This window comes from Adiantum capillus-veneris, chromosome 5 (genome assembly GCF_014529385.1).
Source record: "Adiantum capillus-veneris isolate H3 chromosome 5, ASM1452938v2, whole genome shotgun sequence".
Taxonomy (NCBI): Eukaryota; Viridiplantae; Streptophyta; class Polypodiopsida; order Polypodiales; family Pteridaceae; genus Adiantum; species Adiantum capillus-veneris.
In genome coordinates, this window is record NC_140935.1 from 130,065,944 (window position 1) to 130,091,864 (window position 25,921).

The window sequence follows — 25,921 nt, forward strand, 5'->3', positions numbered from 1 at the left end:
AAGTGAAACTGTGACAAGATGTTTGCCCACCGCATCTGCTTTTCTGATAACTATTTCTCTGCCACCAAGTAGCGTAAACTCTGATGATCAATGAAGACCGTAAAATCAGCTCCGAGTAGGTAATGTCACCATTGAGTAAGAGCATGGATAACCGCCAAAAGCTCTTTCTCTGTGACAAGAAGTAGCGTAAAACTCTGATGATCAGTGAAGACCGTAAAATCGGCTCCGAGTAGGTAATGTTGCCACTGAGTAAGAGCATCGATAACAGCCAAAAGCTCTTTCTCATCTATATGTGCTGTCAATTCCGGCCTTGAGAACAATCGGCTCTCGTAGGCAATGACATGGCCTTCTTGCATTAAGACCGCACCCAGACTACAACCACAAGCATGACAATATAATTCGAATGACTTCAGCAAATACGGCAAAGTCAACATTGGTCCTGTAGTCAATTTTTCTTTCAATGTTTGAAAGGCGATTAATCACCTCTATGGGTCCCCACGAGAAAGGGACTCCTTTCTGTGTCAAGATATGCAAAGGGGAAGCAACCTCTGCAAACTTTCTAATGAACCGCCGATAGTATGAACATAAGCCCAAGAAGCTTCTAACTTCATGGGCATTCTTCAAATCGGGCCAATCACGAATAATCTCTATCTTGGCCTGCACTCCTGCTGTTGCGACGATGTGTCCCAAAAAGTGTATCTCTGGTAAGAAAAATTCTTTCTTCTTTGCATTAATTACCAACTTGTGATCTCGTAATGCCTGAAAGACCTGTAGCAGATGTTCTCTATGTTCTGCCTCATCCTTGAAGAAGGCAATAATGTCATCAAAGAAAGTGCCACAAAAGATCTGTACTCTCTGAAAATCATATCCATCATTCCGTTAAAGGTCGCTAGAGCATTGGTAAGCCCAAAAGGCATCACCAAAAATTTATATAAACCGAAGCTCGCCGAAAAGCTGTCTTGTAGACATCTCCTGGTGCGATTCTAATCTAATGATATCCGCTCTTCAAATCAATCCTGCTCAAACAAGAGAATCCCTATAGTCGGTCTAGAATTTCATCGATCCTAGGAATCAAAAATTTGTTCTTGATGGTGATTTTGTTGAGAGCTCTATAATCAATGCACATTCTCCAAGATCCATCTTTCTTCAAAACCAACAACACCAGAGAGCAGTAAGGTGAAGTATTCGGCTGGATAAGACCCTTTTCCAAGAGGTCTTTCACATCGTTCGTAATCTCTTCATTCTGGGCTCGACTCACTCGGTAAGGTGGCCGGTTCGATGGCGTGCTTCCAGGTATCAAATCAATGGTATGATCTTTAGGACGAGCTGGTGGCAACTCGCCTAGCAGGCCCTTAGAAAAGCAATCGGTATGAGTGTGGAGAAAATCTTGGAGTTCTTTTTCTAGATCAGATATATTTGTCCTATGATCATCATTCAACTCTTTCAAAAAGACCGAGTAAACAAACAAACTGGATTTCATCAATTTTGAAACCGCCGAAGCCGATACAATAGAGCCAGACTCGCCCTTAAGTTTTACATCAAGTATAATGGTTCGGCCCTTTTCAGTAGTTAGTGTCGCTTTCTTCGTGCGATAATCGAGCATGGCAATGTTCTTATGGTACCAAGGGATTCCCAGGAGAACATCACAACCTTCCAAGGGCATTATGTAGAAGTCTTCGTGCCCCAAACACCCCTGACAATGCAACCGAAGTTTGCCAGTGATAGGTGTAATGGCTATGTCCCTACCAGGTGCCGCTAGAACTGTCTCTGCTTGTGGTCCCATCCAATCGGGTCCTAATCACGAGCCGCGCCGCCAATTCAGGTGAAATGAAGTTGGACTTGGCTCCTCCATCAAAGAAAATCAGGGCTTCTTGATCTTTCACTTTGCCCCAAGCTCGGCAACGTTCTATACTCTCATCAATCGTGCGTGGGTCAGTACCCATGCAATCTGGAACCAGTCCCGCTTTCATCTTGCCTTTTCGTCCACGTTCCTCAGCTGATTTCGAACTCTCTGGCCTTTCTTCATCTTGTTCTTTCAGTGCCTTTTTAGGGCACGCACTTCGCGGAGATGTGTCCTTGTTCCCTGCATCCAAAACACTTCCCCTCTTTGATGTAGTTGGCTCTCTCTCGAGAAGTGAGCCGAGGTCGTGCATCCTTATGCTTCTGATGTTGGGAGCTCTTCTTCTTTCTACTTTCATTTTTAGAAGTTTGTTCAGTTTTCTGCGTCACGATCTCATCTGTGGGGTAAGTCAAACGGCCTGAGTGTATGGCAAAACCACGTTTCTCATGACTCATCAGTTCTTGAATAGAATCTGACTTTTGTTCCAAGCAGTGATCTCGAACTCTTCGTTGGAAGTCCGCAACTAAAGCGCTCAATCTGTTCCATAGTTTTTTTCGTTCGCGTACGGAAGGCCTGCCGTACTGCCGTACGTGTGCGGGTACGGATGAAGTACGGAAGAGGATTTCATACGTGCAGCCAGCGTGGCAAAAAATGTGGGCAAAAAAGTTTCGGCTGCATTATTTGGGCCGCGCGCTCGTATAGTTTGCAGGCGAATGTCTCTGCATAGAATATACAGAGATTGCAGAGACACTCACACTGTCACAGAGCGTGTATGAACTTGTGAGGCTTGGACATCAGCCCGCGGCCCGCCCATTCTCTCGAGTCTCCGCCCTCGGGTCGCACTCTCTCTTGCCTCCAGCCTCTCCCCCAACACATAGCGCGGCAGCCAGCTCAGTACTCCAAGTGGCAAGGCTCAAGCTCGTTGCACCATCTTCCAAGTTCCAACTTCCAAGCCGAATTCTTTGCAAGTTTGCAGATGGGCCGAACCAAGCGTCCCGAGTGGCAGTATGTGCAGCAAGTGAAGAGTCTTCCAAAAGGAAAATGGACTTGTAAATGTAATTTTTGTGGGCATTCATGGGACGGTGGTCCTTTGCGTATCCGTGCACATATTTTGGGCATTGCTGGCCATGGTGTGGGAGGCCCATGTGATGAGGCCCCAGCAGATGTTGTAGAGATTGTCACAAGATTGCATGCAGATGCAAGGCCAGAGGGAGAAGACAGAGCTGCTTTTGTAGATGCACTGGTCAATGATTTGGAAGGAGATGCCTCTCAAGCTCAAGGAAGTGCTTCAATGAGTACGCATGCTAAGGGAACAACTAATGTAAGTGGCTCTTCCAAGTCCAATGTGGGGTCCTCAAGCAAAAAGAGGAAGGTTTCTCAAGGGGGTTTGGCGAGTGCATTTGGCTTGCAAACACGGAAGCAAGCAGACCAAGCCTTGCGCAGGTTTTTTTATGCTGAGGAAGTTCCTACATGGAAAGTAAGGAGCCCTTACTTTTTGCAAATGGTGAAAGCTATTGGGCAAGCAGGTCCTTCGTATGTTCCCCCCTCTTATCATGCTTTGCGCACCACAGAAATGAATGAGGAGGTTAAATGCGTAAAGACTGAGATCATGGGTGTACGCGAGAAATGGAAAAGATATGGATGCTCTATAGTGTGTGATGGGTGGTCTGACACTAGGCGCAGGCCTATCATTAACTTTCTTGCATGCTCTATTCATGGGTCAGTGTTTTTGAAAGCTGTAGACACATCTGGGGAAACAAAGACATCGGAATTTATTTTTAAGCATCTCAAACAGGTTATCAGAGAGATTGGCCCAGCAAATGTTGTGCAGGTATGCATGGACAATGCAGCCAATTGTGTTGGTGCTGGGGAGATGATTGAAAGGGAGTGGAAACACATTTTTTTTACCAGATGTGCTTGCCATTGCTTGGACCTTTTGTTTGAGGACATTGGACAGATTGGTTCGGTTGGAAAAGTGCTTGAGAATGCAACAAAGATTGTCACATTTGTGACAAGAAAATCTACTGTGTTGGCATTGTTTCGGCAACTTAGCAAGAAGGACTTGGTCAAGCCGTCAGCCACTCGATTTGCGTACTACTTTATTATGTTGGCCAATCTTATGGATGAGAGATGCATACAAGGTATGCGCAAGCTTATGATTGATGACAAATTTGTTAAGATGAAGAGATCCAAGACTCAAAAGGCTACTGAGGTCTCGAACATTGTGTTTAATGCATCCTTTTGGCAAGAGGCAAGGCTGATTTTGAAAATGTGTGCTCCGATTTTGAAAATTCTCCGTTTGGCTGATAGGGAAGGAGCCACCATGGGGCTCATGTACGAGCTTACGGATCGCATGGTAGAGCAAATTGAAAACATGCAAGGCATTGATGCTGCAAGGATGAGAGAGATTAGGGATCTATGCATTCAAAGATGGAATATGTTGCACACACCGTTACATGCTGTTGGATACATGTTGCATCCCATATGGCGAGGAAGAGGGCAAGAAAGTGATGGCGAGGTGCATGAAGGATGGATGACATTCTTGGACAGGTACACCAAGGGTGATTTGACCTTGCAAGGCACCCTAATTGATGAGTTTGACATTTATAAAGCTGAAAGCAAGTCATTTGCTCATCCAATTGTAAAAGATGCATTGAGGATGCAAGAGGGAGTGAAATGGTGGGAAACTTTTGGGGCTTGCACACCTGCTTTGCAAGCTCTTGCTTTGAGAGTGCTTTCGCAAGGGACATGTGCCTCTCCATGTGAGAGAAATTGGAGCACCTTCTCTCTCATTCATACCAAGAGAAGAAATAGGTTACTCCCATCTCATACAGAGAAGCTTGTGTACATACACACGAACTTGAGGCTCATATCCAAAATCAAAGAGCGCGGCTATGAGAGAATGGAGGTCACATTGGAAATGCTCAATAAGGAAAAAGATGAGGACCGCTTGCTTGCCTTGCAAGAGATTCAGGAGGCCATTGCAGACAGTACTACAGATGCGATAGAGCCTATTCCCATTGCTGGGACCAGTCATATTGGAGCATCATGCTCAGTTGGTGGTGATGAGGATGAGGATGAGGATGAGGATGAGGATGAGGATGATGCTGCTTATGACGATGAGGATGTGAGCTATGGTGAGAGTTAGAGCTCACTGTGCCAGGCTGCCTGCTTATGGAGTCTGGACCATGGTTTTTGACATTTACTTATGCGGCATGCCGTTACCCGTATGGTGTTTTGTTCACTGTTGACTCTAGAGTCTACAGTTTAGATTCTAGCCTCTAGTCTCGCCTCCCTACTTATGTTTTGGATTCAGCCTTCAAGAGACTACACTCCTGATTCCTGAATGTTTTTGGCTTGCTTCTATTGTCTTGACTCTTGACTCCTTTCTGTTTGGAGGTTACTTTATCAATCATTACTTAGAGGTCTGAGGCACCATCTTGATTCTCTCCAGTCTCGACTCTCCAGAGTCCTCAGTCCACTTTTAATTTCTTAAGTTTCTATTGTTTTAAGTTTTAACTTTTGTCTGTCTATAAACTTATAAAGTTTTAAACATGGTGGTGCAGTAAGTATTTCTACAATTACTATGTAGCATCCTAAGACTGACGTGTGGAATTTTGGGTGGTCTGATCCGTACTTATTCCGTACTTCCGTACCCGTGTGCGTCCGACGTGTGATTGACGTATGGAAAAACTATGATCTGTTCTTTAAACGAGATCTTCTTAAATGAAGAAGCGGATAGAAAAGAGCTTCAAAAATTTTCGCAATATGCGTCGAAAGTATCTTTCTTGGTCATCCGGAGAAGATTCCAAGCAGTTCGTATGTCGCGTTCATACTCCCGCGTCAACCAAGAAGAAATAAAAAGCCTTTTAAATTTCAACCATTTAACTAGCACTTTCTTGTTCCATAGAAGAGTGGACCACCATGTGAAAGCATTTCCCTTGAAGTAAGAGGTAGCCCTTCGGATCTTGGAGTGCTCTAAGTAATGCCCTCCAGAGAAAGGTATATCAAACTGCTGTATGAAGGCCAAAGCCCTCGAAGCATCTCGAAATCCAGAAAAAGTGTCAAATTTAATTGACTGTCCACCTTCTTTAAACTCTTGAACTTTCTTGCTTTTATCCTCCAGAAAGTCATACTGGTTGGCTTTATAGAATTCTTCTTTTTCGCATAAAATTTGTGATCATCGGCGTCCGAACTATCTGAAGACGAGTCCTCTGTAGAACTGTCAGAAACTGGGCGAAACTTAGGCTTCTTTGCCTTTTTCTTGCCCTTTCCAAAGCTTTGCTTTTTGCTTCGCTTTTTCTCTTTCCTGTCTTCTTTGCTCAAGTCAGTAGAGCTAGAAGAACTGTCAGAAGAAGAAGAAGAAGAAGAACTGGATACTGCTTCAAATCTGACATGCTTCTTGTACTTTCTTGCCGAGGCAAAAGTAGATTTACGACCCAACTAACCCGGGAAGTCAGTTCCTTTCTTCTGCTTTTTGTCGTACTTTTTGGCTTTGTTGTTTGCGTCAAAAAGATGGGTAATCCGTGTAAGTCACCTCTTCTAATTCTTGCTCTGTAAACATCCTTGGAGTAGGAAGTTTCTTAAGTGCTAGTTTGAAGGGTGCTTCTATGGCCTTCCGCCACTGAGAGTGCACTTCAGCAAAGGTGTCTGTCAAAAATTTTGCAAACTTCGGATCCTTTCCAAGATTGATCATCATCTTTGTCGCATCGTCAACCAATCGTCGACGTTCCATCTCTTCAATCTCCGCCTGAGTAGGCCAAGGCGGGCCGTACTTCTCGTGAGAATCCTCTTCGTGATCTCTTCCTGCATCCCCAGACGCGGAGGAAGTCGACTCACCCAAAAGCTGCCAAACTTTTAAAAAGCTTTTAAAAATAAAGCAACGCACAAAAGCTTCTAATTTTCAGCCTTGCGTAGGATTTCCTTGCACAAAAAGATAATTCCGTATAGCTGCCGCAGATCACGGAGATCCGTACACTCAGCCAGTCAGCGGAAAATGCGACGCAAATCCCAGAATCTGTCACGTCAGCCTGTATCCGCGTTTCACAACCCTGCCAGCCGGTGTGTGTGTGTGTGTATCTGCTGCACCATTTTGATGTTAGGGCCATGCCATGTCACCGGTTTGTGACAAAAGCAAGAAAGGAAAAGAATTCAAAGAAGGTGGACAGTCGATTAGGTTTGAATCGTTTTCTGGGTTCCAAGATGCTCCGAGAGCTTTGGCCTTCATTCAGCAATTTGACATAGCATTCTCTGGAGGCCATTACTAAGAGCACTCCAAGATTAGGAGGGTTACATCCTTCTTCAAAGGAATCCTCGAACATGGTGGCCCACTCTTCTTCTGAGAAAGGAAGCTCCAATTAAATGGTTGAAATTCAAAAGGCTCTTTATTTCTTCTTGGCTGACTCAGAAGTACGAACAAGATATACGAACCACTTGGAATCAGCTTGAGATGACCAAGGGAGATTCTCTGGACGCTTATTGCGAGAGATTTTGGAACTCTTTTCTACCAACCTCTTCATTTAAAAAGGTCTCTTTTAAGAAACAGATTCAGCGGTTTTGTTACGGACTCCCTACAAAGATCCAAGACTACTGCCTGGAACAAAAGTCAAACTCTATTCAAGAATTGATGGGTCACGCGAAACGGGGTTTTGTGATACATTCAGAAAATTTGACTTACCCCACTAATGAGAGCTTGACTCAGAGAACCCAACAGACCTCTAACAATAGAAGTAGAAAGAGAAAGAGTTCCCAAGAAAAGAAAAATAAGGATACACGACCCCAGCTCACTCTTCGAGGGAGGGCCAATTACATCCAAGAAGGGAAGTGTTTTGGTTGTGGGGAACAGGGGTACGTCTCCGCGAAGTGTCCCAAAAAGGCACAGCAAGAACAACATGAAGATAGGCCAGAGAGTTTGAGAGCAGAAGAGGAACGTGGAAAAAAAGGCAAGATGAAGCAGGACTGGTTGCAAATTGCATGGGTACTGACCCAAGCATGATTGAAGAAAGTACAGAACTTTGCCGAGCTTGGGGGAAAGTGAAAGATCAAGAAGCCCTAATTTTCTTCGATGGAGGAGCCAAGGCCAACTTCATTTCACCTGAATTGGCAGCGCAGCTCGAGATTACACCCAATAGAATGGGACCACCAACATAAGGAGTTCTAGCGGCACCCGGAAGGGACATAGCCATTACACCTATCATTGGCAAACTTCGGTTGCATTGTCAGTGGTATTTGGGGCAACCTTTACATAATGCCCTTTAAAGATCCTCTTAGGAGTCCCTGGGTACCTTAGGAACAACGCCGTGGTCTATTATCAGGCAAAAAAAGCGACATTGACAGATGAAAAGGGCCAAAAAATAGATCGAGTCTGTCCCTATTGTATCGGCTTCGGCCATTTCCAAATTAATGAAATCCAGTCTCTTTGTTTACTTGATCTATTTGAAAGAGTTGAGTGATGAATACAGAACGAACATGTCTGAAATTCATAAAGAACACAAAGATTTTCTCCACACTCATTCCGATTGCTTCTCTGAGGGCCTGCCGGGCGAGTTGCCACCATCTCGTCTTGAGGATCATACCATTGATCTCATACCATGAAGCACACCACCGAACCGGCCACCTTAACGTTTTAGCCAAGCCCTGAATGAAGAGATTATGAACCAAGTGAAAGACCTTTTGAAAAAGGGTCTTATCCAGCCGAGTCTTCATCCTACTGCTCTCGGGTGTTGTTGGTTTTAAAGAAAGACGGATCTTGGAGAATGTGCATTGATTCAGCTCTCAATAAAATCGCTATTAAGAAGAGATTCTCGACTCCAAGGATCGATGATATTCTTGACCAACTACAGGGATCCTCTTGTTTCAGCAAGATTGATTTGAAAAGCGGATATCATCGTATCAGAATCGCGTCGGAAGATGTCTACAAGACAACCTTTCGGACGAGCTTCGATTTAGATGAGTTTTTGGTGATGCCATTTGGCCTTACCAACGCTCCAACGACTTTCAACCAAATGATGGATAGGATTTTCCGAGAGTATAGATTGTTTGTCCGCACTTTCTCTGATGACATTATAGTCTTCTCCAAGGATGAAGCAGAACATAGACACACTGTCACAAAGTGATGACGTGGCGGATAGCAGAAACCCTAATTTCTGCCAAAAACCCTTAAAAAACCTGCAAACCCTAATTTCTGCCACAAACCCTAATTTTTGGAAATCACTGAGGTTTTTTTTTTTTTTATAAATGTAATGATGAGCGACGCGAATCTTGCTTTTTACTCTATGCAAGAGAAAGAAAGAGAATGCTTTTTTTTTTAATAAAAAAAAGAGAAGAGCTTTTGAGCTCTCGTGCTTTTAACTGGAAAGCTCTTGGGGCTCTGCTTTTGGGCATCCCTTGTAACCTTTAAATAAGTGGTGAGGGTCTCACTTCTCAGAGCATCTGGATGAAGAGTCTGAGAGTGAAACCCTAGCCACTCTCTTGTACTTTGATCTGATTAATATAAAAAGAAATACCGAAAGGGGCGCCAGTCTTTGGGGCCAATATCTCTAGGCATGGAACTCCGCGGGGCCATTGCAAATCTATTGTAATCTGTGAATTGTTTTGAAGTGGTTATTTGGTGCTGTCGCGATTGATTCTTGACTTGGAGTGTCCAAGTCTGTAACAGTGGTATCACAGCACGGCCGATTTCTCTTCTACGGGAAATCCGATCCCCGAATTTTTTTTCCGTGGAACCTATGGCTTCAGGCAATGCTCAGTCGACTCCCTCTGCATCTGGAGATGCGGGCGATCACAACGAAGATTCCGGCACGGAGTATGGCCCGCCGAGGCCTACTCCAACAGAGCAGCAAGAGATGGAGCGTCGAAAATTGATTGATGATGCAACAAAGATGATGCTCAATTTTGCCAAGGACCCGAAGATGGCAAATATATGAACCAGACCTCTTTGGAAGAGGTACAGATGGAGTGGCAAAGAACCACAACACCACTCCCGAAAGCCGCTCTCAAGAAACCTTCTGTCTCCAAGAAATATATGGAGAAGGAACTGGAGAACGTGGTTGATGCACGAATTGCTCAGCTTTTCGACGTGCAAAAGAAAGGCAAAAAGCAGAAGAAAGGCACTGACTTCCCGGGATATTTGGGTCGTCTGTCAACATTTGACAAGGCAAAGAAATTGAAGAAGCGCGTCAAGTTTGAAGACCTACCCAGTTCTTCTTCTTCTTCTTCTGACAGTTCTTCTAGCTCTTCAAACTCGAGTGAAGAAGAAAGGAAAAGCAAAAAGCGAAGCAAGAAACAACGCTTCGAAAAAAGCAAGAAAAAGGCAAGGAAGTCTAAGTCTCGCCCAATGAGTGACACTTCTACAGAGGAGTCGTCTACGGACAGTTCAGACTCTGATAACGGAAACTTTTATGCGAACAAGAAGAATTTTTAATAAGCCAACCAGTATGACTTTCTCAAAGATAAAAGCAAGAAAGTCCGAGAGTTTAAAGAAGATGGCCACTCGATCAAGTTTGATACTTTTTCAGGATACTCAGATGCTTCGAAGGCTTTGTCTTTTATACAGCAGTTTGACATCGCTTTCGCGGGAGGACGCTATTAAGAGCACTCCAAGATTCGGAGAGCTGCCTCTTACTTTAAGAGGAATGCTCGTACTTGGTGGTCCACGCTTCTTTTAAACAAGACTACGCCAGTTAAATGGCTGAAATTTAAGAAGCTTTTTATTTCTTCTTGGTTGACACAAGAATATGAATGAGATATACGAGTTGCTTGGAACCATCTTCGGATGACCAAGAAAGATACAATCAATACTTACTATGAAAGATTCTGGAGCTCTTTCCTACCCGCCTCTTCATTCAAGAAGATCTCGTTCAGAGAACAGATTGAGCGGTTTACCTTGAGTCTACCTACAGAGATCCGAGATCACTGCTTGGAATAGAAGTCGGCTTCTATTTAGGAGTTGATGAGTCATGCGAAGCGGGGGTTTGCCATTCACTGTAACAAACTGCTAACGTGTCAAAGCCTAAAGAATGGAGCCAACTTACAGATGATGTGGCTGCCCGAGAGCAGACACCCTAACCCTAAAACCTGCAAACCATAACTCTAGAAACCATAAGAAGAACAAGCAACAGAAGAAGAAGTCCTACCAACTTATGGGGACCCCGTCCGATGGGACCCCAAATGATATAAAGGCATTAAAAATAAAGCAGAAAACACTCAAAAGACTTTGTACATCAAAATATGATGATGTGGCACCTGTACGGACGTCCCGGAATTCGCGGCGGATTTTTAGGAAAATCCCGAAATTTTAGGAAAGTGATTTTTTGGGGTCAGCTTTTCATATTTGATGCTTTTAGGCTTTGGGCCTTTAAATATGAGCCTTGGGGGCCCTCTCTGGCACTTTTTAGCGCGCAGATTGCAGAGCAGGTGCTCCTCGGCTGTTGTACTTTGTGAATCGGCAGTAATATAAAGAAATACCGAAAGGGGCGCCAAGGTTTCGGGCCAATACTCTCTCGGGTGCAATTCCGCCACTCCGTGTCGCGTGTCGTCTCTCTCTCTTTCAGTTCAGTTGTTATTGAAGTGCTAAAAGTGTGTTCAATCTGTTCTTTTCTATTGGCACGTGGTGCCCGCCTTGTGACATTCACTCTGGCAGTTTGACCTACCCCACAGATAAGGCCATGACACAACGAGCCGAACAGACTTCTGGGAATGAAAGTAGAAAGAAAAAGAGCAACCCAGAGAAAAAGGATGCACGACCCAAGCTTACTCTTGAGGAGAGAGCTCCCTTCATCAGAGAGGGGAAGTGCTTTGGATGCGGGGAACATGGACATATCTCCGCCAAGTGCCCTAAAAAGGCACAGAAAGAACAGAATGATAAAGACAACGACAGGCCTGAGAGTTCAAGAGCAGCTGAGGAATGTGGTAGAAAAGGCAGATAGAAAAGCAGAATTGGTACCACATGGCGTGGGACCTGCACCGAATCTAATGACTGGAAGTGCAAACTTTGCCGCTTTTGGGGCAAAGTGAAGGATCAAGAAGCTCTTTTGAAGGAGCCAAGGCCAACTTCTTTTCACTTGGAATTGGCGGCTCGATTTGGAATTACGCCCGCCAGATTGACGCCACAGGCGGAGGTAGTTCGACTGGCACCCGGATGGGATGTTGCCATTACACCGAGCATTGGCAAACTTCGTTTGCAATGACAGGGGTGTTCACGGCACGCGAGTGACGTTCTACTCAAGATCTCTTGGTACCACAAGAACTACGTTGTGGTTGACTACCAGGCCGAGAAAGCGACTTTGATACATGAGGCGCTAAGAGATTGTACTTCATGAACTTAAGTTTCTTACTCATTCTTTTGGGAGAGAACTGAACGATGGATAAAGGTTGAATATGTATTATGTTTTGACCTGATCAAAAGAACGCCAAGATTCTTCTCCACACTCATGCCGATTGCTTTTCAGAGGGCCTGAAGATCAAACCATTGATCTGATACCTGGAAGCACGCCACCGAACCGGCCACCTTACCGTGTGAGCCAAGTACAGAATGAAAAGATTATGAACCTAGTGAAAGACCTCTTGGAAAAGGGTCTTGTCCAGCCTAGTACTTCACCGTATTGCTCTCCAGTGTTGTTGGTTTTCAAGAAAGACAGATCTTGGAGAATGTGCATTGATTATAGCACTCTCAACGAAATCACCATCAAGAACAGATTTCTGATTCCTAGGATCCATGATATACTCGATAGGTTACAGGGATCCTCGTGCTTTAGCAGGATTGACTTGAATAGTGGATATCGTCAGATCAGGATAGCGCAAGGAGATGTCTACAAGACAGCTTTTCGGACGACTTTTGGGTTATTTGAGTTTTTGGTGATGCCTTTTGGCTTAACCAATGCTCCTGTGACATTTAACCGGAGGATGGACAACATTTTTCGAGAGTACAGGCTATTTGTTGGCACTTTCTTTGACAACATCATTGTTTTCTCCAAGAATGAGGCAGAACACAGAGATCATTTGCTTCAAGTCTTTCAGGCATTACGAGATCACACGTTAGTGATTAATGCAAAGAAAAGTGAATTTTTCCTACCAGAGATACACTTTTTGGGACACATTGTGTCAGCAGCAGGAGTGCAAATGGACCCGGCCAAGATAGAGACTATCCGTGATTGGCCCGATTTGAGGAATGTCCATGAAGTTAGAAGCTTCTTGGGACTGTGTTCGTACTACAGGCGGTTCATACGAAAGTTTGCAGGGTTGCTTCCCCTTTGCATACTTTGACACAGAAAGGAGTACCTTTTTCGTGGGGACCCACAGAGGTGACTGCCTTTTGGACATTGAAAGAGAAATTCACTACGGGACCTATTTTGACTTTGTCGGACTTGCAGAAGTCATTTGAAGTATATTGTGATGCTTGTGGTCGTAGTCTGGGTACGGTCTTGATGCAAGAAGGCCATGTCATAGCTTATGAGAGCCGTTTGTTCTCTACGCCGGAGATGACAGCACAGATTTATGAGAAAGAGCTTTTGGCGGTTATCCATGCTCTTACTCAGTGGTGGCATTACCTACTTGGAGCGGATTTTACTGTCTTTACAGACCATCAGAGTTTGTGCTACTTCTTGTCACAGAAGCAGCTTTCGGAAAAGCAGATGCGGTGGGCGAACATCTTGTCACAGTTCCACTTCCAGATTGTCCATGTGCAAGGACAGAAGAATGTGGTGGCAAATGCTTTGTCTCGGAAACCGTTGGTTCTAGCTATCTCCACGATACATCATAGGAACTTCAAGGATATGGTCGATCAGTATGCCACAGATACAGATTTTGCAGACATTTTCACACGGATACGGGATGGAGAGACAGTAGCTGGATACTCCCTTCGGGAAGGCTACTTGATGAAAAAGACTATGTTGTGCGTTACACAGCCGTTGAGGGAAAAGGTTATGACTGAATGCCACTGTCCACCTTTTGCAGGTCACCGCAGCATTGGTACCACCATGAAAGGGGTAGACAGATACTTCTTTTGGCCGTGACTCAAAACGGACGTGGAAGAGTTTTGCGCAGTATGCCAAAAGGTCAAGTTTGACAGGCATAAGGCACAGGGATTGTTACACCCTTTACCCATACCCACCCGCCCCTGGAAAAGAATTGAAATGGATTTCATTTTTGATCTCCCGATTACACAGAATGATCACGATGATTTTCTGATTACATGGCACGTCTGAGACGATTGTCTCCGACAGAGACCCCACATTTATGAGTTTGTTTTGGAAGGCAATTTGGGAGAACATTGGCGCGCGGTTGTAGTTCTCGTCATGGTTCCACTTGCAGACTGACGGGCAATCTGAGATTGCCAATTTAGTGGTTTTAGATTTATTGAAGTCTTGTATCTCGGATCAGAAGACTCAATGGGAAAAGAACTTACCTTTGGTGGAATTTGCCTAGAATAACACGATACACTCTTCGACGGGGAAGACGCCATGTGAGATTGTTGAAAGTGCTGCAAAGGTTCCATCCTTCCTAAGCACGACAGAATATTGGAAGCGGATAAATATTCGCGATATTTGGATACGGCTTTTGCCAAGGTTCGCGAGACTTTGCAGGAGTCTCAAGAACGACAGAAAAAGGCAGCGGATCGCCATCGTCGCGACTTGAAATTGAAGAAGGATGATTGGGTGCTCATACGTTTTGAGAAGGCACGCCTACGAAAGAAAAAGGGAAAGGAGAGGCTTTTTCCAAAGCTTAGTATGTGATACTACGGACCTTTCCAGATCACTGACAAGATAAATGATGTCTCCTTCCGATTGAAACTGCCAGATACTTGGAGGATTCACAATGCATTGCATGTGAATCTCTTGAAACCTGTTAAGGCTGATGTGCCTGATGATGGGGAGCCTGATGAGTAACCCGAAGTGGAAGAAAACGAGGAGATCCTTGTTCCTGAACAGATTTTGGCACATAAGGATACGAAGAAAGGTAAAGTCCGAAGGCGGTTCTTGGTTAAGTTCAAGAACTTTCCTGCATTTGATGCGCAGTGGATGGAGGAGGAGGACCTAGCAGATACTCCTCGGATTGTGAAACTTTACCTCGATGTTTTGGTTTAGCATAGTCTACTCCAAACGGAACCCAGAACTCAGCTTGGCCGGAGATCTGGTGCAGTGGGATGCACAAGAGGGGAGTCACTCCGCTCCTTTGTCAACACATGCCTTGATTTTGATACTAAAGTCACTGATGTCTCTCTGAGCTTTAGGGATACTGAGAGCTGACAGTATTCTACTGGATGACTTTATGAAATGGAATTCCTGATAATGATACTGATTTGTTCTTGACTTCTTGTGAGTGCAGGAACTGACAGACGAAATGACTGCAGCATTTTGGTCTGATTGATCTCGAATAGACATGGTTGCAATAGGGGTTAGTCAATTGGATATCGATGAGCTCCCGATTGGACCTAGATGTGATTGCTAGCTACATTGCCGATAAATCATTGGTCTAAGATCCGAATGAATGTTGAATGTCATGTGATGTCCTGTGATGTCTGGTGATGTCCTGTGATGTCGTGTGATGTGACTGTCGATTTGGTACATGTGCTAGATGTGTGTCCCTAGTACGTAGGTACTAACAGTCAGTGTCTGCTAAGACAGTTTATGGCTTTTGTCGGTATTGCAGGCGTAATCGCGATCGATTACATTGCTTTCAAGAGGGGGATATGTCACAAAGTGATGACGTGGCGGACAGCAGAAACCCTAATTTCTGCCAAAAACCCTAAAAAAACCTGCAAACCCTAATTTCTGCCACAAACCCTAATTTCCGGAAATCGCGGTGGCTTTATTAAAAAGGAAAAAAAAATTGTAATGATGAGCGACGCGAATCTTGCTTTCTACTCTACGCAAGAGAAAGGAAGAGAATGCTTTTTTTTTTAATAAAAAAAGAGAGGAGCTTGAGAGAGAAGAGCTTTTGAGCTCTTATGCTTTTAACTGGAAAGCTTTTGGGGCTCTGCTTTTGGGCATCCCTTGTAACCTTTAAATAAGTGGTGAGGGTCTCACTTCTCAAAGCATCTGGACGCAGAGTCTGAGAGTGAAACCTTAGCCACTATCTTGTACATTGATCTGATTAATATAAAAAGAAATACCGAAAGGGGCGTCAGTCTTTGGGGCCAATATCTCTAGGCACGGAACTACGCCGGACCAGTGCAAATCTATTATGATCTGTGAATTGTTTTGAAGTGGTTATTTGGTGCTGTCGCGATTGATTCTTGACTTCGAGTGTCCAAGTATGTTACACACCATCTGCTATAGGTCTTTCAGGAATTGCGAGATCACAAGTTAGTTATCAATGCTAAAAAGAGTGAACTTTTCTTGCCGGAGATACACTTTATCGGACACATCGTTTGAACAGAAGGGGTACAGATGGACCCGGCCAAGATTGAGACTATACGTGATTGGCCCGATTTGAAGAATGTTCATGAAGTTGGAAGCTTTTTGGGCTTGTGTTCTTACTACCGGCGATTCATTCAAAAGTTTGAAGAGGTAGCTTCCCCTTTGCACATTCAAACAAAGAAAGGAGTCCCTTTCTCGTGGGGACCCACAGAGGTGACTGCCTTTCAGACATTGAAAGAGAAATTGACTACTGGACCAATATTGACTTTGCCGGATTTGCAAAAGTCATTCGAAGTATATTGTGATGCTTGGGTCGTAGTCAGGGAGTGTCTTAATGCAAGAAGGCCATGTCATTGCCTATGAGAGCCAATTGTTTTCAAGGCCGGAATTGACAGCACAAATTTCTGAGAAAGAGCTTTTGGCGGTTATCCATGCTCTTAGTGGCGACATTACCTACTCGGAGCCGATTTTACGGTCTTCACTGATCATCAGAGTTTTGTCACAGAAGTAGCTTTCAGAAAAGCATATGCGGTGGGCAAACATCTTGTCACATTTTCACTTCCAGATTGTCCATGTTCAAGGACAGAAGAACTTGGTGGCAGATGCTTTGTCTCGGAAGCCGCTAGTCTTGGCTATTTCCGCGATTCATCAAGAAGCTTCGAGGACATGGTTCATCAGTACGCTACAGATCCGGATTTTTTGAATATATTCACTCGAATACAGAATGGGGAGGTAGTAGCGGGATGTCACAAAGTGATGACGTGTCTGCCCGAGAGCATGCGGGAAACCCTAACCCTGATTGCTGCTGAAAACCCTAATTTTGCAAACCCTAACCCTAAAACCTGCAAACCCTAAAATCTGCCAGAAACCCTAACCCTAACCCTAACCCTAACCCTAAAACCTGTCCTAACCCTAACCCTAACCCTAGCAGCAGAAAAGCAGAATTACCGGAAATTGCCCTGTGATGCTGACGTGTCACCGTACGGAAATAAAGCCCCAGCGACGCAAATTGAAAGCTTTTTAGCCACGCAATTTGGGGTTTGTGAGAGACAGAATGGATTTGCTTTATTTTTACTCTCTTGCGAAAGAGAGAGAATTTTTGCTTTTGTTTTAAAGCTTTTGGGGCTCTGCTTTTGGAGCATCCCTTGTAATCTTTAAATTGGCGATTTAGGGCTCACTCTGCAGAGCATCTAGACACAGAGTCTGAGAGTGAAACCCTAACCGCTCTCTTGTACTTTGACATTGATTTAATACATAAAGAAATACCGAAAGGGGCGCCAGTCTTTGGGGCCAATATCTCTAGGCACAGAACTCCGCCGGGCCAGTGCAAATCTATTGTGATCTGTGAATTGATTTGAAGTGGTTATTTGGTGGTGTTGTGATTGATTCTTGACTTGGAGTGTCCAAGTCTGTTACGGTGGTATGAGAGCACGGCCGATTTCTCTTCTGCGGGAAATCCGATCCCCAAATTTTTTTCAGCGGCACCTATGGCTTCACGCAAGGATCAGTCGACTCCCTTTGCATCTGGAGATGCGGGCAGGGATCACAACGAAGATTGCGACACAGAGTATGGCCCGCCTCGGCCTACTCAGGCGGAGCGACGAGAGATGGAGCGTCGTCAATTGATCCGTGATGCAACAAAGATGATGCTCAATTTTGCGAAGGATCCAAAATTTACAAAATATATAAGCGAGACTTCTTTTGAGTGCACGAGCAGTGGCAGAAAACCACAACACCACCCCCGAAACCTGCTCTCAAGAAACCTTCTGCTCACAAGAAATATTCAGAGAAGGAATTAGAAGAGGTGGTTGATGCAAGGATTGCTCAGCTTTTTGACGTGCAAAAGAAAGCCAAAAAGCACAGCAAAAAGCAGAAGAAAGGCACTAACTTCCCGGGTTACTTGGGTCGTGAGTCCACATTTGACAAAGCAAAGAAAACAAGCGTGTTCACTTTGAAGGAGTACCCAGTTCTTCTTCTTTTGACAGTTCTTCTAGCTCTTCAGATTCGAGCAAAGAAGCCAGAAAAGGCAAAAAGAGAAGCAAGAAACAACGCTTCGGGAAGGGCAAGAAAAAGGCAAAGAAGTCTAAATCTCGCCCAGTGACTGACAGTTCTACTGAGGACTCGTCTACAGACAGTTCAGACTGCGATGACGGAAACTTTTATGCGAACAAGAAGAATTTTTATAAAGCCAACCAGTATGACTTTCTAGAAGACAAAAGCAAGAAAGTCCGAGAGTTTAAGGAAGGTGGACACTCGATCAAATTTGATACTTTTTCAGGATACTCAGATGCTTCGAAGGCTTTGTCTTTTATACAGCAGTTTGAGATCGCTTTTGCGGGAGGACGCTACCCAGAGCACTCCAAGATTCGGAGAGCTGCCTCTTACTTTAAGAGGAATGCTCGAACTTGGTGGTCCACGCTTCTTTTAAACAAGACTGCGCCAGTTAAATGGCTGAAATTTAAGAAGCTTTTTATTTCTTCTTGGTTGACGCAAGAGTATGAATGCGATCTACAAGCTGCTTGGAACCATCTTCGGATAACCAAGAAAGATACAATAAATGCTTACTGTGAGAGATTCTGGAGCTCTTTTCTACCCGCCTCTTCATTCAAGAAGATCTCGTTCAGAGAACAGATTGAGCGGTTCACCTTGGGTCTACCTACAGAGATCCGAGATCACTGCTTGGAGCAAAAGTCAGCTTCTATTCACGAGTTGATGAGTCATGCGAAGCGGGGCTTTGCCATTCACTCTGGCACTCTGACCTACCCCACAGATGAGGCCATGACACAACGAGCCGAACAGACTTCTGGGAATGAAAGTACAAAGGAAAAGAGCAACCCAGAGAAAAAATTGCACGACCCAAGCTTACTCCTAAGGAGCGAGCTCGCTTCATCAAGGAGGGGAAGTGCTTTGGATGCGGGGAACATGGGCATCTCTCCGCGAAGTGCCCTACAAAGGCACAGAAAGAACAAAATGATAAGGACGACGACAGGCCTGAGAGTTCGAGAGCAGCTGAGGAACATGGCAGAAAAGGAAAGATGAAAACAGGACTCGTTCCAAATTGTGTGGGTACCAATACCATGGACGAGAGTACCGAACTTTGCCGAGCTTGGGGCAAAGTGATAGATCAAGAGGCCTTGATCTTCTTTGATGGAGGAGCCAAGGCCAACTTCATTCACCGGAATTGGCGGCGCGGCTCGAGATCGCTCCGGATCGGATGGGACCACTTGTAGAGGCAGTTCTAGCGGCACCCGGCAGGGACGTAGCCATTACACCTGTCATTAGCAAACTTCGGTTGCATTGTCAGGGGTATTTGGGGCATGAGGACTTCTTCATAATTCCTTTGGAGGGTTGTGATGTTCTCTTAGGGATTCCCTGGTACCACAAGAACAACGTCGTGGTCAACTATCGGGCGAGGAAAGCGACTTTGACTACAGAGAAGGGCAGAACCATTGTACTTGATATTAAACTGAAGGGCGAGTCTATCCCTATTGTATCGGCTTCGGCCATTTCAGAATTAATGAAATCCAGTATGTTTGTCTATTCGATCTTTCTGAAAGAATTGAGCGATTAGGATAGGACAAATATGTCTAAACTTGATAAAGAACGCCAAGATTTTCTCCACTCTCACGCCAATTGCTTCTCAGAAGCCCTACCACGCGACTTACCACCTGCTCGTCCTGAAGATCATACCATTGATCTGATACCTGGAAGCACACCACCGAACCCGCCACCTTACCGTGTGAGCCGAGCACAGAATGAAGAGATTATGAACCAAGTGAAAGACCTCTTGGAAAAGGGTCTTGTCCAGCCTAGTACTTCACCGTATTGCTCTCCATTGTTGTTGGTTTTGAAGAAAGACGGATCTTGGAGAATGTGCATCGATTATAGAGCTCTCAACAAAATCACCATCAAGAACAGATTTTCGATTCCTAGGATCGATGATATACTCGACAGGTTACAGGGATCCTCGTGCTTTAGCAGGATTGACTTAAAGAGTGGATATCATTAGATCAGGATCGCGCCGAGAGACGTCTACAAGACAGCTTTTCGGACGACTTTTGGATTATTTGAGTTTTTGGTGATGCCTTTTGGTTTAACCAATGCTCCTGCGACATTTAATCGCATGATGGACAGGATTTTTCAAGAGTACAGGCTATTTGTTGGCACTTTCTTTAACGACATCATTGTTTTCTCCAAGAATGAGGCAGAACACAGAGATCATCTGCTTTAGGTCTTTCAAGCATTACGAGATCACAAGTTAATGATTAATGCAAAGAAAAGTGAATTTTTCCTACCAGAGATACACTTTTTGGGACACATTGTCTCAGCAGCAGGAGTGCAAATGGATCCAGCCAAGATAGAGACTATACGTGATTGGCCCGATTTAAAGAATGTCCATGAAGTTAGAAGCTTCTTGGGACAGTGTTCGTACTACAGGCGATTCATTCAAAAGTTTGCAGAGGTTGCTTCCCCTCTGCATATCTTGACATAGAAAGGAATCCCTTTCTCGTGGGGACCCACAGAGGTGACTGCCTTTCAAACATTGAAAGAGAAATTGACTACAGGACCAGTTTTGACTTTGTCGGACTTGCCGAAGTCATTTGAAGTATATTGTGATGCTTGTGGTCGTAGTCTGGGTGCCGTCTTAATGCAAGAAGGCCATGTCATTGCTTACGAGAGCCGATTGTTCTCAAGGCTGGAGATGACAGCACAGATTTATGAGAAAGAGCTTTTGGCGGTTATCCATACTCTCACTCAGTGGCGGCATTTCCTACTCGGAGCGGATTTTACCGTCTTTATAGACCATCAGAGTTTGCGCTACTTCTTGTCACTGAGCAGCTTTCGGAAAAGCAGATGCGGTGGGCAAACATCTTGTCACAGTTTCACTTCCAGATTGTCCATGTGCAGGGACAGAAGAATGTGGTGGCAGATGCTTTGTCTTGGAAGCCGTTGGTTCCGGCAATTTCCGCGATACATCATAGGAGCTTCGAGGATATGGTCGACCACTATGCCACAAATACAGATTTTTCACACCGATACGGGATGGGGAGACAGTAGCGGGATATTCCATTCGGGATGGCTACTTGATGAGAAAAACCATGTTGTGTGTTACACAGCCGTTGACAGCCGTTGAATGCCACTATCCACCTTTTACGAGTCACCGCGGCATTGCTACCACCATGAAAGAGGTAGAGAGATATTTCTTTTCGCCGAGACTCAAAAAGGATGTGGAAGAGTTTGTGCACAGTTGCTTAGTATGCCAGAAGGTCAAGTTTGACAGGCATAAGGCACAGGGATTGTTACAATTTTTACCCATACCCACGCGCCCCTGGGAAAGTATTGCAACTGATTTCATTTTTGATCTCCCGAGAACAGAGAGTGGTCACGATGGTATCTGGACTGTTCTTGACAGATTTAGCAAATAGACTCATTTCATTCCAGTGAAGAAAACAATCAAGCCGGATCACTTAGCGAGACTGTTTGTGGCCCAGATCTTCAGATTACATGGCATGCCTGAGACGATTCTCTCCGACAGAGACCCCAGATTTACGAGTTTGTTTTGGAAGGCAATTTGGGAGAACATATGCACGCAGTTGCAGTTCTCGTCATTGTTCCACCCGCAGACTGATGTGCAATCTGAGATTGCAAATTCACTGGTTCTAGATTTATTGAAGTCTTATATCTCAGATCAGAAGACTCAACGGGAAAAGTACTTACCTTTGGTGGAATTTGCCTACAATAACACGATACACTCTTCAATGGGGAAGGCGCCATTTGAGATCGTTGAAGGTGCTGCGAAGGTTCCACCCTTCCTAAGCACGAAAGATAAGATTTTTGAAGTGGATAAATATACGTGAGACTTGGATATGGCTTTTGCCAAGGTTCACGAGACTTTGCAGAAGTCTCAAGAACGACAAAAAAAGGCAGCGGATCGCCATCGTCGCGATTTGAAATTGAAGGAGGATGATTGGGTGCTCTTACGTTTTGAGAAGGCACGCCTGAGAAAGAAAAAGCGAAAGGAGAGGCTTTTCTCAAAGCTTAGTATGCGATACTACAGACCTTTTCAGATCACTGAAAAGATAAACGATGTCTCCTTCTAATTGAAACTGTCAGATACTTGGAGGATTCACAATGCATTTCATGTGAGTCTCTTGAAACCTTTTAAGGGTGATGTGCCTGATGATGGGGAGCCTGATGAGCAACCTGAAGTGGAAGAAAACGAGGAGATCCTTGTTCCTGAACAGATTTTGGCACATAAGGATATGAAGAATAAAGGTAAAGTCCGAAGGCGGTTCTTGGTTAAGTTCAAGAACTATCCTGCAGAGGATGCGAAGTGGATGGAGGAGGAGGACCTAGCAGATACTCCTCAGATTGTGAAACTTTACCTCGATGCTTTTTGTTTAGCATAGTCTACTCCAAATAGAACCCAGAATTCAGCTTGGCCGGAGATCTGGTGCAGTGGGATGCACAAGAGGGGCGTCACTCCGCTCCTTTGTCAACAAATGCCTTGATTTAGATACTAGAGTCACTGATGTCTCTTTGAGCTTCAAGGATACTAAAAGCTGACAATATTCTGTTGTATGACTTTATGAAATGGAATTCCTGATCATGATACTGATTTGTTCTTGACTTCTTTTAAGTGCAGGAACTGATAGACGAAATGACTGCAGGATTTTGGTCTGATTGATCTCGAATAGTCATGGTTGCAATAGGGGTTAGTCAATCGAACATGGATGAGGTCCCGATTGGATCTAGAAGCGATTGCTAGCTACATTGCCGATAAATCATGGTCTAAGATCCGAATGAATGTTGAATGTCATGCGATGTCCTGTGCCAGTGCAAATCTATTGTGATCTTTGAATTGTTTTGAAGTGGTTATTTGGTGCTGTTGTGATTGATTCTTGACTTGGAGTGTCCAAGTCTGTTACAGCGGGATATTCCATACGGGATGGCTACTTGATGTAGAAAACGATGTTGTGCGTTACACAGCCATTGAGGGAAAAGGTGTCACAAATTGCTGACGTGTCAAAACCCTGAATAATGAAGCCAACTTGCAGATGCCGGCCGAGGGCCTAAACCCTAAGAAGAACAAGTAATAGAAGAAGAAGTCCTAACAACTTATGAGGACCTTGTTCGATGGGGCCCCAAGTGACATAAAGGATTAAAATAAAGCAAGACCCACACACACCTAGAAAGAATTGCGTAGCAACTAATGCCGTGGCAGTTGTACGAAAATTCCGGAAATTGCGCTGACATGATGACGTGGCATGCTGTACGGATTTCCGCGTTTTGCGCTAACTGCTGTACGGAATTCCGTGATTTACGCTGACAGCTTTTTGACATTGCTTTTGGACCGGAAGCTTTTGAGTTTGAAGGCTTTTCGTGTAAACTGCTTTTCATAGGCCAAGGGCCTTTAAATATGTGCTAAGGGCTCATTCTCTTGCATGCTTCCTGGAGAAGGTGCAGAGCGTGGAGTTCCGGCTTGAACTGTGTTGATGCAATATAAGGAAATACTGAAAAGGGCGCCAAGGTTTGGGGCCATACTCTCTGGAGTAAAATTCCGCCACTCCATGTCGCGTGTCGTCTCTCTCTTTCACTTCAGTTGTTATTCAAGTGCTAAAAGTCTATTCAATCTATTCTTTTCTATTGGCACGTGGTGCCCGTGTTGTGACAAAAGGTTTTGATAGTGCCATTGTCCACCTATTATGGGTCACCGCGGCATTGACACCACCTTGAAAGGTATGGAGCGTTACTTCTTTTGGCCGAGACTCAAGAAGGATGTGGACAACTTTGTACGCAGTTGCTTGGTATGCCAAAAGGTCAAGTTTGACAAGCATAAAGCACAGAAATTGTTACAGCCTTTACCCATTCCACCCCCCCCCCCCCCCCCCCCCCCCCCCCCCCCCCCGGGGGAAATTATTGCTATGGATTTCATTTTTGATCTCCTGAAGACACAAAGTGGGCATGATGGCATTTGGACTTTCATCGACAGATTTAGCAAGCAAGCTCACTTCATTCCAATGAAGAAAACAGTCAAGCCGGATCATTTAGCGAGATTGTTCATTGCACGGATTTTCAAATTACATGGCATGCATGAGACAATTGTCTCTGACAAAGATCCTCAAGTCACGAGTTTGTTTTGGAAGGCTATTTGGGAGAACATTGGCACATGGTTGCAGTTCTCGTCATCTTTCCACCCGCAGATAGATGGGCAATCTAAGATTGCAAATTCAATCGTACTGGATTTATTCAAGTCTTACATTTCTGATCAGAAGACTCAATGGGAAAAAAATAATTTGCCTACAATAACACAATCCACTCTTCAACAGGGAAGGCGCCATTTGAGATCATTGAAGGTGCTCCGAAGGTTTCAACCTTCCTTAGCACGAAAGATAAGATTTTTGAAGCCGACCAATACACGAGAACCTTGGGCACTGCTTTTGCCAAGGTCCAAGAGGCTTTAACGAAATCTCAGAAAAGACACAAGAAGGCAACAGATGGAAACCATCGCGATTTGAAATTAAAGGAAGACGATTGGGTGCTCTTAAGTTTTGAGAAGGCACGCCTAAGAAAGCAAAAGCGAAAGGAGCGTCTTTTTCCAAAGCTTGGCATGAGATACTATGGCCCTTTTTAGATAAAAGAAAAGATAAATGATGTCTCCTTTAGATTGAAGCTGCCCGATACTTGAAAGATTCACAATGCATTTCATGTAATTCTATTGTAGACTTTTAAAGGCGATGCGCCCGATGATGGGGAGCCAAATGAGCAACCCAAAGTGGAGGAAAGCGAGGAGATACTCGTTTCAAAACAGATATTGGCGCACAAGAATAGAAAGATCAAAGGTAAAGTGATTAGGCGGTTCTTGGTTAAATTCAAGAACTATCCTTCATTGGATGCAAAGTGGATGGAAGAGGAGTACCTAGCAGATACTCCTCAGATTTTGGAACTTTACCTTGAAGCATTCGGTTTAGCATAGTCTACTCCGATAGAACCCCAATTTCAGCATGGTTGAATCTAGTGCAGCGGGCTTGCACAAGAGGGAAGTCACTCCGTTCCTTTATCAAAGGATTACCCCGATTTTGAATAGAGTCCCTGATGTCCCTTTGGGTTTCAGGGATACTGATGGGCTGACAATATTCTGCTGTATGGCTTTATGAACTTGAATTTCCGAAAATGAAAATGAAAATGATTGATTTGTACTTTACTTGTTTGAGTGCAAGAATTGAAAGAGGAAATGACTGTAGCATTTCGACCTCATAAATCTCTATAGACATGATTGCAATAAGACTTAGTTAATCGGGTATCTGTGAGGTCCCGATTGGATCTAGATGCGATTACTAAATACGTTGCCGATTAATCATGATCTGAGATTTGAAATGAATTTGTATGTGATTTGTCATGTGATGTCAAGTGATGTCATGTGATGTCCGATCATGTGACTGTGGATTTGTACAAGTGCTAGATGTGTTGTGTCTAGTGCATCGGTACTAACAATCAGTGTCTAAAAAGACAGTTTATGGCCTCTGTCTATTTTGCAGGCTTAATCGAGGGCACGTGGCAGCCAACGGAAATCCCGTCGGAAAACGCGTTGGCATGCTGACGTGGCAGGCCGTACCGACAGCAGTACGAACGTTCCTCTTTTTGCGCTGACAGCCGTATGGATTTTCGGAAATTACGCTCATTGCCTTTTGCAAGATTTGAAAGACCGATTGCTTTTGGAAAT

At 44.4% G+C, this 25,921-nt stretch overlaps 2 protein-coding genes across 9 annotated transcripts in view; one reads left to right on the top strand and one right to left on the bottom strand.

Moving 5' to 3' along the window:
• Nucleotides 1-25,921, bottom strand: part of ATRX (P-loop containing nucleoside triphosphate hydrolases superfamily protein) — a 172,871-nt gene that overhangs the window by 64,799 nt on the left and 82,151 nt on the right. The window lies entirely within an intron of this gene.
• On the top strand, nt 2,761-4,988 carry LOC147458109 (uncharacterized). Its single transcript, XM_086511889.1, has one exon. The coding sequence runs from the start codon at nt 2,817-2,819 to the stop codon at nt 4,986-4,988; it is 2,172 nt and encodes a 723-aa protein (XP_086368015.1). The 5' UTR covers nt 2,761-2,816.